The 13,407-nt window shown below is 42.6% G+C and overlaps 1 protein-coding gene across 2 annotated transcripts in view; it reads right to left on the bottom strand.

The window, feature by feature from the left end:
* The window catches only part of NUP93 (nucleoporin 93), a 133,681-nt gene that overhangs the window by 108,332 nt on the left and 11,942 nt on the right, over window positions 1-13,407 (bottom strand). For both annotated transcript variants that reach the window (XM_034788235.1, XM_034788234.1), the window contains exon 3: window positions 8,712-8,829. In XM_034788235.1, coding sequence (XP_034644126.1) covers window positions 8,712-8,829 — 118 coding nt within the window. The remainder of the gene's footprint in view (window positions 1-8,711; window positions 8,830-13,407) is intronic.

Raw genomic sequence — 13,407 nt, 5'->3', positions numbered from 1 at the left:
TCCTCAAAATTACTGGTTTGGGTTTTTTTTAAATGTCACAATTATCATGGGCAGGAAACCTACAGCATTAAAAAAATAAACCTCAAAATATCCAAGATCTTTAATTACGATCATATTCAATTGCTATTCGGACAAATTTAAGGCCTAATCCTGCAGTCTTCATTCAGGCAAAACTCCCATTGACTTGATGTATTTGGATTTTTAAAGATGTACCCCAGTCCATACTCTGGGTACATATGCATAAGAAACAATAAATAAAACAAATAACTTTCAATGGTAGTTTTGCCAGAATCAGAAACGCAGGATCAGGCCTTCCAATAAAATGATGAAATCCTGGCCCCAGTGAAGGCAAAGGCAAAACTCCCATTGACTTTCACGGATCTAGGATTCCACCCAACATTTTCTAAGCAGTTAGAATAGTTGTATTTATAGAGGCCCGAATTCAACGTCCAGAGAAGTCTTTTCATTGACTTCACTGGGAGTTGGATCAGGTTCTAAACGTGGGAGTTGCACATTTCCAATGGTTATATCACAGCTCTTGTGCTCACACATATGAAAACAAGTAGACTTGTGGGTCAATCCAGAAGACTTTTTAAACCACTGGTCTAGAAACCGTAGTGATTTAATACCAGGGTATGACACTGCATATTTAGGAATGGAAGAATTAGATTTTTATAGGTTAATATCAATTTAAATCATACACACACAAACCGACAAAAAAATATTTCCACTGACAATTAATGACGTTTACAGAGAAGCAAAGCTTAAAAAAAATGCTGCTTAAGAACTTGAGAGTTTGTTTTAAGATTATTTACACTGTCTAATTTGACATGAGATGTTGAAAATTTGTGTTTTAATGGTTCTAAAGCTTTGACTTTTTGAATCTCAATGTCTGCTGTCATTAAAGAACTGTTGTCTAACCCCCCCACACACAATTTCCCACAAGTGTGAAAACTTATACTGCTAAATGGGGGCGGTGGGGAGGGAATGCTTAAAATCAATAATTTTGTGTAACTGTGAAAATTTAAATGGATAAACAAATGCTTAAAAATAAACATCAATACTAGCCGTGAAATGATCAAAAAAAAATCAAAATTGAATTCTGCTAAGCCTATGCATATTGCACCACATGTTACAATACAGAAGACACAAAGCCCCTTGCTTTTATCTGTCACAATGTTTGTAATCACTAAAGAGATACAACTCAAGCCCCATTTCTGCAGCTGGCTCCAAGCACACATGCTACTTCACCTGCACATTGACTTAAGTGACACCCATAGAGCGGTCTGGACACAGGCAGCTGTAAGGTCAGGATCTTAGCTTGTATGTTGTAAGCTGTGAATGAATGTGCAAACTATTTTGCCTCTATAAAATTTAACAGTTATTCCTAAAATATGTGGAAAAAAATTCTTGCACCTATGTGCCAGGAATCTAGAATCTTTATCAGAAGTTTTCCAGCCAACTACTCTAGTGGGAGACTTTCCCGGACTAACCCCTTTTAGGAACAAGTCATCTACGTTTTATTACTAATAAATAATTCAGGTAATTGATTGAGACCCAATTTGGTGCACCTCTCTGTAGTCAGCACTAAAGAGTACAGTATAAAATGGGCTCAGCATAGAAAGACACTCTGCTAATTATCCAAATAGGGCGAGGTTGCCAATAAGTTGAAATCCTGGGTTCTCACACTTTTTGAGCCACTCAAGACATTAGGTTTATAGGTCTGTCCCCTCAAGACTCTCCTTCTGTTGTCTTTCCCTTTTGTGTTCCATCCGGTCTACAGGAAACAGAAATTTGCTACAATCCTCTCTCTGCAATGCTGACTGCCTTCATTAGAGAAATCTGCTAGACTAATCTCTCTATGCTGCCCACTTACAGAACACTAGCACTGCAACACCAGAAGACAGGAAGAAAATAAGTCAATAATTTAGGCAAAAGAGCTTAAAAACCTGAGAGGCTTAAATAAATTGGCAGGAGACAAAGGTTATTTTTCTCTTATAGGGCCCAGAAAAATTTCTCTATGGTGCTACGCATGGAAAAGATGTAAGAGTGCATACCAGGAAGTCAAAGGACAAAATCCAGTAATTTCCTGTGCAGTAAGCTTTGACTGGGTTTAAATCTAGCACTGGCCTAAAATTCATATAACAGATAATTTTTTTAAAATGTTCTTTAAAACCCTTGCCTAAGCAGCAACAATGAAGAAAGGGTAGAAACCAGATCTGGTGTCCCTCCCCGAAGATCACCCCCACTCCTGCAATGTGAGGTGCATTGGCAGACAGCAGTACCAATGCAGCGTTCCAGTCACGTTTTGCTGCCCCTGAAGAAACAGTGACTAGAATTGTAAGCACCTGGCAAACGCTTGCTCTAAATATGGTAAAGAGGGCAAAAGCTCAGGCAGGGTATACATTATGAAGTTTTGTTGGCATAGCCGAGTGAGTGAGGGGTGTGAAGAAACTACACCCCTAACCGGCATACCTATGCCAGCAAAACCCCCAGTGTAAACCCAGCTATGCAGACAGAAGAGGGCTTCCGTTGGCAGAGCTAACCTCCATGGGGAAGGTGGTGTTACTATGCGGGCAGAACAACTCCTCCTCCTGTGGACATACACTGCATCCACACTAGAGGGCTCTGCAGTATAGCTATACCAGTACGGCTGCATTGGCAGAACCTATGTAGCGTACACAAGCCTCAGGGTCTAGAGAATGCAAACAAAAAGGAACCGAGAAAGGACAATTAGGGTACATCTACACTACAGCTGGAGGCGTAACTTCCGGTTTGGGTAGACGTAGACATGCTAGGTTTGACTGAACAGCAGCATAGACAACGGTATGGGCGATCTGCACAATCCTGTCAGAGATCCTAGGTACGTACTTAAGCCACAGCTATGTTTAGCATGACAGCTCAATCAAAGCGCCCGTGTATATGCTTTCCTGAGCTGGAATTTACACCTCCAGCGAGGCTGTAGCTTTTAGGTCAAAGGAAGTCGGTAAAGATAAATCTGAACTAAAGTCGTACAAATTATTTGGAGTAGGAGTTTTTTATTGTTAAAATACACTATGAATAGTGGTCATTGAGTGTTAGCCACATGCTCAGTGCTGTACAAGACAAACAGTTCCTCCCCCAAATTCAAACCTACTTATCTGTCCGTTTCCAGAGTAACCAGTGTAACTGTAAAATAATGGAGTAATTAGAGCAATGACAAAGTGAGCCAGATTCTGCCGCTCTTGCTCCCTTGACTTGCCTATTACTCCACTCACTGAGCAAAATGGGGCAACTTACAGAATAGAATACTACCAAAGGGTATGTCTACACTGCCCGCCGAATCGACGGGCAGCGATCGATCCAGCAGGGATCGATTTATCGCGTCTAGTCTAGACGCGATAAATCGACTCCCGAGCACTCTCCCATCGACTCCTGTACTCCAGCTCGGCAAGGGGCGCAGGCAGAGTCGACGGGGGAGCGTCAGCCGTCGACTTACTGCAGTGAAGACACCGCGATAAGTAGATCTAAGTACGTCGACTTCAGCTACATTATTCACGTAGCTGAAGTTGCGTAACTCAGATCGAGCGCCCCTCCCCCCAGTGTAGACCAGGGCTAAGTAAAGTGGCGTAATGTGATCCTAAAGGTGCAAAAGGAATCTATATGACCACTAGGCTTCTAAAGAAGCAGCCAAACCAGCAAAAAGACTGTCACAACCATCAGGCCAAAATACCACTAAAGCTTTGGTCTAATACCAGGAGTTTTTGTCTAAAATAACAAACAAGCAATTAAAACCTACATGATTTAACAGATCTAACATGACAGGCAAAGGATAACCAGAGGCATACAGACCCAAGATCTCTTGCCATGGGTAAAAACTTGATAAAAATTTCTCTCAGAGAACCAGATGCTATTGCTGACATCTGTGTACCGGGACCTACAGACAAGAGCAAAGCTTTGTCCATATTCTGAGTAGGTATTTTCAAACACAGACAGTTGTCAACATCAGCCAGACAACTTGAGATGTGACTGCAAATGTCCTTAGACAAAGCAGAGGATGATGTGCTGCAAACCTGCACAAAATATTGAAAACCCTTGTGCCTGTATTAAATTGAAGTTGAACAATAAGGGGACTAAGGGCAGAGCCCTGAAGCTCCCTTGTGTCTGTAAAATCACGTAAAACCAGGAATATCGTCATGCTTCCTCTTTTAGATCACCGTTTTATTTAATTTATATATTTTTCCTGGCAGCCATCTGTGAAGAAAGATTCAAAACTCAAAGCCTGGGTGTTAGGCCTCAGACACCAAAAAAAAATTAAAAATAGAAGGAGCATTTGATTAACGGTATCAAATAACCCTCCTATTGAGGAGACTTTGAGATTTGGTAGAAACCAGATTGTTGAAAAACCTTAAAGTTGTTTTGGTAAAATAGAAAGAAAAATCAAGATTGACATGCATAATATATCAGAAGATGAAAAATAAATGGCAACATTTGGCCCATGTACCCAAACAGCTTGGAAACAAAAAAGTCTTTTTAGCGCTATTGCTAGGGGGTTGAGAACCTACAGCAAGATTGTGTATTGTACTCTTAAACAAGAAAGGACAGACACCCAAAATCAGGGTGGATAAAAATCAATGATTTAAAAAAAAAAAAATTATTTAAATCAGATTTTTGATAAAATGCTTTTTGAGGAAAAAACCTATCTAAAGATAGTTTTAATTAAGATATATTATAGCTCAAAATATTTCATCATGTAATACGGATTATAAATTCTAATTCTATAGTATGAGACAATATATTCACATAATGTTTAAGAAGTTTTGTTAATGTGTTCCAATAGTTCATGGATTACGGAACCAATTTTATGGGGTTCCATGGGCTTCTGTATAGATTATTTAGGTTAATCTTTTTATCTACCCAATGGGACTCAGTGCTCAGTCTAGAAGATACCATCAGAGATGCTTAGTTTTGCAGTTCTCAAACTGTGGATTTGTGTCTCCAGAGGTAACATGCTTGTTCACAGAAAAAATGTTTTTAAATAAATAATACATAGAGGTGAGCAATAACAGACCTCAACCCTATTGTCCCTCTGCAAATTTGTGTACACAGAGTCAATCCCTTACCTCTCTCTAAAAGTGTGAAGTTGCAAAAAGTTCAATGAATAGAAGACTGTTGGGGGCGGAATAGATCTGGACAAGGAGAAGAAGTCTGGAGATAAATGTGAGAAAGGGGGGGAGGCAGTAGATACAAAGTGAAACTGTTTGAGCAACATATTCCAGAAGTCTTGAGGTCTTTCTGAGTGTAGCCTTCATTGATTTGAGATCTACCATACCATTCTCTCACTAGAAGGGAAAACCTATAATGGCAGCAGGCCATAAAAGAGACCCAGTTTGGAAATAAGAACCATTCAAGAAATATATGTTTGCTGATGATATTTTAAAGAAAGTCACACCAGTGAACTGGTGAAAGTCTCTTAAGCACTTGGATTCAGAGACTGTTGAAGTGATAATATCACTATTAACAGCAGTAGCTTCTTCTGCCGGTGAAGAAAGAATATTTTCTTCCTTTGGACTAATTCATTCCAAATCGAGAAATCATTTGGGACCTGAAAAAGCAGGAAAGCTTGTTTTTCTTTTCCAGATTATGAACCAACAGGAAAATGAAGGTGAAGACGACTGAGTAAGCTGCAGAAGCCAATATTTTAAGATCCTCATGTTGACCTGGCTGACATGGTCGATTTAATTTTTTTTTAAATATTTCATTTAACTATTTTAGTTCAAAACAATTTTAACAAAAACAGACCTGATTTAAAAAAACTTGAATGTTTAACTAAACTCAAAAATGTATATGCTTGTTTTGTTAAAATATTATATGTTTGCTGTTGAAGAAAAAAATCCAGAATACATAACGTTGTTGATTTACTTAACTAAAACAATTTAAATGTCTGTCTGGTGATGTTCTCCTCCTAATACAGCATGGCAAGAAAATCCTCCAAATAATGATTAACCTGTTGAATTGGAGATAGTTCACCTCCCAGTGACTTCATACATATCTGCTTCCATTACCTTTGGTAAATGAAATAACCAATCATTCATTTTCTGATATAGCTGTAAAACTACACTGAAAAGTTTTTAAAATAAATCACTTTAAAAATGTATAGCGTGTACCTTCTAAAAATGAAACCTACATCTACCTCTGAGTTGTGAAGAACATGTATTAAGGTTATAACAACCAACAAGAATGCACTTTTATGTAGAAATCCATGATTAAAATCAAGTCTTCCTGACTAGTGATTTAAATCATGATTTAAAATCAATTTGATTTAAATCAAATCTACCCGGCCCAAAAATCAAAAAAGAATAAATAGTTACAGTAAGTCTAGATGTAGAAAGGAGGAAGAGCTCTTGCAAAAAGCTAGATGGACTGGGGTCAAGAACGACATCTAGTAAGTTTAATAAATCCTAATCAAAGGTAACAGAAACTGGAACAAAGGAATAAAATAAAATTTAAATAAAAGAAAGAAAGTGAATAATACCAGCAGCAGTAAAAGCTATCATCCTATGATCATGCAATAGATCTCCTAGGCCTGCTAAGGAGGAGGGGGAGGGATAGCTCAGTGGTTTGAGCATTGGCCTGCCAAACCCAGGGTTGTGAGTTCAATCCTTGAGGGGGCCACTTGGGGATCTGGGGCAAAATCAGTACTTGGTCCTGCTAGTGAAGGCAGGGGGCTGGATTTGATGACCTTTCAAGGTCCCTTCCAGTTCTAGGAGATGGGATATCTCCATTAATTTCTAATTTTTGCTGAAAAAGAGTGGCAAAATCTTCCCGGGGGGGGGGGGGGAACAGTAGGAACAGCTAGAGGGTGAGGAGGAACAAAGTATCGTAACAAGGAATCAAATTATATAGAAATTTGTCTAGAGCGGTTCACACACACAAATACTGCTTTGCAGATGTTAAGTTGAGGACTTATGAATCACCAGACTGGATCTGACCAGTGGTCCATCTAGCCCAGTACTCTGCCTCGGACAGTGGCCAATACCAGCTACTTCAGATAATGTGCAAGAACCCCTGCAGCAGGCAGAGGGGCTAACCTTTCCCCAGAGAAAGTTTCCTTCGTACCCCCTGTAATAACAGGGTGGTCTGCCCTTATATGGGGTTGGAGCCAGCCAGTCCTCTTCAATACTCAGATCCAGCTGAGAAGGGGTCAGGTGATTCATAGAAGAGGCTGAAAGAGCTCAGCTAAGGAGAACTATGGGAAGCAGCCTAGATCCTGTGTGGCTGACCCTGAAGCAGGAGAGAAACGCACAAAAGGAAAAGCTTCTGGGACCCTGTAGCCTGCTTTGGTCACGGGAATAATCTTTTGTTACTTTACGAGCTTTATACAGTGGAACCCCGACTAGCCAATCTAATTGGGACTGGGGCCAGATCGGATCATCAAAAATCTGGCTAATCAGGAGAATGGCCAGCCCGAGCCCCACCCCCTGGTTCAGTTAATACAGGGAGCCGGATAATGGACGCTTGATAAACGGGGTTCTACTGCATTTGAAAAAGAAAACTGTGCCCTGAAAGCCTGGACAGTTTGAGGAGATAGCTTTAGTCTTTTGTGGGCTGGAAAACAGGTCAGCAGCCTACAGCTCTAGTAGAGATCGGCCAATATCCTGAACCATGAGGGCTCATAACCCTTCTGGATATCCTTTATTATCTATACACCCAGGAGCGCCGCCAGCTTTTCTGCCGCCCTAGGTGGCGGAAGGTCCCGCCCCGAAATGCCGCCCCCCACAAAGGCGGCGAAAGGTCCCGCCGCCAAAATACCACTGCGGTCGCCACCCCCCAAATTGTAGTGCCCTAGGCGACCACCTAGGTCGCCTAATGGGTTGCGCCGGCCCTGTATACACCAGTAGAAGATGAGGATAACCCTCTAAATCATGAAACGATAAGTAAGACGAGCTCCATTCAAATCTTCTCAAAACTTACAGATCCACAGCGAACAAGGTCTTAAGTGAGTCATTAACCCAGCAGCTTTCTTCTCAGTGCTGGAAACAGCAGTACTATTAAAGTTAGTCTAATAACGCAGGCAACTAATACAAGATGAAAAGAAGACCATGACAAAACAAGTCACATTTAAAACTATCGAACTAGTAACCCCTAAGATGCTGGTGACTAGCTATATGCTGTGAAGGGGATTTACAGCAAAAATAGATAATAAACTAAATCAAACTGCGATCAAAAGCAGGAAACATGGCATGTAAGCTTATCAATAGGACAATGTCTCACAATTACAAGATCCACAATACAGAGCCTACATTTATAAGAAAAAAAGGACACTCGCTCCCCATACAGCTGGCTTGACTGAGAAAACAGCTGCCCCCAAAACCAGTCACTTAAAATTATTGAGTGAATCACCGTGAGTTCATCCACACAAACACAAGAAAGGTCTAAAAGCTAGAAGGGAGGGAGAGCTCGCTACAATCCAGGTTTGCGAAACAGACAGAGACCTACCACCTCATCCAAAACCTAACCTCTAAATCTTTCAGGCTAGGTTTTTGACTGCATGGTATTCTTTGCTTTGTGCTTCACCTTGCCAGGAAGCAAAACACAAGGCAAGAATGCTTCTGCAACTGCCCATCTTAGAAGACTTGGACTAAACCCCCCCCCCCACACACACACACACACAAATACTGGTTATTTGTCGGGAAAGTGTAAATAACCTGTACTTCACAGACTGCCCTTACCTGTATGTCAGTGTCCTTCACAGGCTCAAGAGGCTCAAATGTAGTGACTGCACTAAGACTCTCCAGCCGCTGAGAGATATGGGATATGTCAAGCCCTTTGGACCCAAGAAGAACAGATCTATATGGGGGAAGAAGGAGAAAATTGATATTAAACAGATAAGGCTACTTTTAATATCTCTGGAAAAAACATCTGCAGTTCAAATATTTAGATCGGTGGATGTAGAGAGAAAGGTGGTTCTCTCTTTTTACATCAAACCCTGGACACACATACGTGTAAAGCTATAACATCCAGTATTATCAGCCCTGAAAAGATGTGAAGAGAAAATCGGATCTCCCTTGTTAAATTAATGCTGTTCCCATTGCCCACTGCAGGAGCGGACTGCTGTCAAATCCTTCCATACGTAAAAATTCTAAAGCACCTTGGTAACTTAGTGCCATTTCCAGATCAGAATACTGCACTCTGATTTAAATGGTGGCTCCGCAGATGAATACATTGGTCACTTACCAAAAACTCAAAATTCCAGCATTTTCGTCTATCCAGCCTCTGAGTGGAAAATAATTACCTACCAGTAATTCTGTCTGCCCTGATCATCGCTTTTCCTCTTCGCCCGCCCACATCTTTCCAAATTCCCTGACGCTATACTGCATGCCTCCTGCTTAGTAGGAAGCGAAGGGCAAAGAGAATCAACCACCCCAGCAAGCCACAACCTGATCCGCCCCTTTCCCTTCCCCTTCATTCTAGAGCTACCTATGCAATTTGCCTCTAAAATAACATGAGCAATGGATTCATACATTGGGCAGGACAGGAAGGATGTGGAATGTGGGAAAGAGGAGGGGATGAAGACAAAGAGCTTTAAACCAGGAACTTGGGGGAAATGGTTGAGACATGCTCATGTAATCTCCATGCCTGATTCTAATATTGACCAGGAGGAAAGTCAAGAAAGAGAGAGTACAGCAATGGAAAAAGGAACAGTAGTGGGTAGGAGAATGGGCATTAAGAGGAAATAATAGTGCCAGTACCAATGAAGCTAAGAGTCAGGTAGGCGATACTGGCAGTAGAATGACTGTACCTCAGGTGAGGAATCTGGGCAAAGCCAAGCAGAAACAACTAAGATGTTTGTATATCAATGCAAGAGTCTGGGTAACAAAACAGAGGAACTAGAACTACTGGTGCGGGAAGTGAAATCAGATATTATAGGGATAACAGAAAAAATGGTGGAATAGTCGTCAAACCAACCTAATAGCTTTCTTTGACAGGGTAACAGCCTTGTGGGAGGGGGGGGAGAGGGAAGTGATAGATGTGGTATATCTTGACTTTAGTAAGGATTTTGATATTGGCTTGCATCACCTTCTCATAAACAAACTGGGGAAATACAACCTAGATAGAGCTACTATAAGGTGGGTGCATAACTGTTTGGAAAAAACGTTCCCAGAGAGTAGTTAATCAGTGATTCACAGTCAAGCTGGAAGGGCATAACGAGTGGGATCTCTCAGGGATTGGTTCTGGGTCCGGTTCTGTTCAATATCTTCATCAATGATTTAGATAATGGCATAGAGAGTACACAGATAAACTTTGCGGACAACGCCAAGTGGGGAGGAGTTGCAAGTGCTTTGGAGGATAGGATTAAAATTCAAAATGATCTGGACAAACTGGAGAAATGGTCTGAAGTAAATAGGATGAAATTCAATAAGGACAAATGCAAAGTACTCCACTTAGAAAGAAACAATCAGTTGCACACAAATAAAATGGGAATTGACTGCTTAGGAATGAGCACTGTGGAAAGAAATCTGGGGATCATAGTGGATCACCAGCTAATTATGAGTCAACAGTGTAACACTGTTGCAAAAAAGCAAACATATTCCTGGATGTATTAGCAGGAGTGTTGTAAGCAAGACAGGAGAAGTAATTCTTCTGCTCTACTCCGAGCTGATTAGGCCTCAACTGGAGTATTGTGTCCAGTTCTGGGTGCCACATTTCAAGACAGATGTGGACAAATTGGAGAAATTCCAGAGAAAAGCAACAAAAATCATTAAAGGTCTAGAAAACACGACCTATGAGTAGAGCCCTACCACATTCAGGAACCATTCAGGTCAATTTCACAGCCCTAGGATTTGAAAAATTGGTAAATTTCATGCTTTCAGATGTTTAAATCTAAAATTTCACAGTGTTGTAACAATGGGGGTCCCAACCCAAAAGAGGGTTGTGGGGGAAGGGGGGGGGGGTCACAAATCTGTTATAGGGGAGTCACGGGATTGCCACCTTCACTTCTGTGCTGCCTTCAGAGCTGGGCTCTAAAGCTCCTAGCTGCTAGTCCCAGCCAGGCTGGGGAGAGACATGACTTGCTCTTCCCCTGCATGGCTGCTCTCGGGGGCGGGAGGGGAGTGGGGGTGGGTGGGAATCAGATCCGTCTCCGGATGCTCCCCCAGCTGGACTCTGAAAGCAGCACAGAAGTCCTGTCCCTCCCCAGCCTGGCTGGGACTCGCAGTTAGAAGCCATCCGCTGGGACACTCCCAGCAGCACGGGGGAGATCAGATTTCACAGGGAAGGGCTTATTTCACGCTCTGTGACACGTTTTTTAAGGCCCTGAAATTGGAGGGCCTTACCTATGAGGGAAGATTTAAAAAAGACAGAGGGGACAGGGTAACAGTTTTCAAGTACATAAAAGGTTGTTACAAGGAGGAGGGAGAAAAATTGTTCTCCTTAACCTTTGAGGGTAGGACAAGGAGCAATGGGCTTCAATTGCAGCCAGGGAAGTTTAGATTGAACATTAGGAAAATCTTCCTGTCAGGGTGGTTAAGCACTGGAATCAATTGCCTAGGCAGGTTGTGGAATCTCCATCATTGGATATTTATAACAGTAGGTTACACAAACACTCATCAGGGATGGTCTAGATCAGCAGTTCTCAAACTGTGGGTCGGGACCGCAAAGTGGGTCCCAACCCATCTTTGAATGGGGTCACCAGGGCTGGCTTAGATTTGCTGGGGCCCAGGGCTGAAGCCTGAGCCCCACTGCCCAGGGCCAAAAGCAAAGTCTGAGGGCTTCAGCCCTGGGTGGCAGGACACAGGTTGCAGGCCCCTGCCTGGGGCTGAAGCCCTTGAGTTTCAGCTTTGGCCTCCTGTCCGAAGCAGTGGAGCTCGGGCTTTGGCCCCCCCTACTCAGGGCAGTGGGGCTTGGGTGGGCTCAAGCTTCAGTCCCCTCTCCTGGAGTCGTGAAGTAATTTTTGTTGTCAGAAGGGGGTCGCGGCGCAATGGAGTTTGAAAATCCCTGGTCTAGATAATACGTAGTCCTGCCATGAGTGCAGGGGACTGGACTAGATGACCTCTCGAGGTCCCTTTCAGTCCTATGATTCTATGAACCAAATTAAAAGTTGTTTTATCCCGTTGTATGTCACACCTCTTCCTCAACCCTTGGTGGAGCCTATTATGCCACAATGACATGCCAAGTGGTATAAAGGAAGTGACCTCATTCCCCCACTGAAGGTTCAACGATACTTATGCCAAACAAAGCCAGAGGCAAGGAAAGGAAATCTCACTGGCAGAGCAGGATGGAAGTGTTGGAGTCAGCCACGTAGCTGCTCCACATTTCTCCTCAACCAAGGCTTCAGCCCACTCCATCCAAGATGCAGACATTCACCTTTCACTCTGACCATTGACCTAACCAGGTAATCGCTTGGCTTTGGGGCATGGCTCTTTAACAGAGTCTCTTGACCATCAGAAAAAGTACGACTTAAAATAGACTGTCTGCGAGTCATGAAAAAACAGAGCTTTAGAAAGGACAAAGGGTTTCCATTAGGCTAAAGAAAAATTCAGAACCTACCACTTTCCAGAATGCATTTCTGACGGAGAACATCAGTGTAGAGATATGGAATGCAAGGACAGAGCATTCTTAACATGACTGGAGCGTTTTCTTAAGTAGACTAGGAAAAATCCTATTAGCTGGCAACTAAGGACAGCCAAAACCCAAAGTAATTCCTTACTTCCCAGTGTACAAGTTGCTGATCTGGCTTACTTTTAAAAATCTGGGGTCCACTCACAGATCTCGACATCTAACCTGAGGTGGACAATACCCCCAGCCTCCCACCTGAGTTTTACTGCTTCTGAGTTGCTGCCTTACTGGCAGAAGAAATTAAATTATTTGCCCATCCAGTTGACGGTGTTAAATTTCTCCTCCAGCTCCACTCAGCTGTTTACCCCCAGACTCCACGTTAGGAAGAGTGCAAATGGCTAACTGCCCGTGCACTCTCACCAGACTGCATTTGAACACACAGCTGCAGTCTGTGCTGTCCGTAAGGGAACTGAGACCAGGTTTCATTTTCAACCTGAAGCCAGAGATGCCAGTCAGCCAACCTATTTGTCTTCTGACAGGGCCCTACATGGTCATACCTAAGCACTTCACAAAAACATGAACCTGTTTATCCTCAAAATTCCCTTGTGATGCAGGGCAGTGTCATTATCCTAATTTTATAGAGGCTCAGAGAGATCAAGCAACTTGCCGATGGTCACACAGGGAGTTGGGTTGCAGAACCAGGAATAGAATCCAGATCTCCAGAGTCCCAATCCAACACTTGATCCACAAGGCCATATTCCCTCCCTATTTTTAAATGTGCAGTTCAGAGCAGGTTGGCAGCTTGTCCTTGAGCGATCACAGGTAGTCCAGCACCCAGGGTGGCGTGGGATTGGGTTTTAGTAACTCATT

This window comes from Trachemys scripta, chromosome 13 (genome assembly GCF_013100865.1).
Source record: "Trachemys scripta elegans isolate TJP31775 chromosome 13, CAS_Tse_1.0, whole genome shotgun sequence".
In the NCBI taxonomy this organism is placed as follows: domain Eukaryota; kingdom Metazoa; phylum Chordata; order Testudines; family Emydidae; genus Trachemys; species Trachemys scripta.
This window is presented reverse-complemented; position numbering and strand designations above follow the sequence as displayed.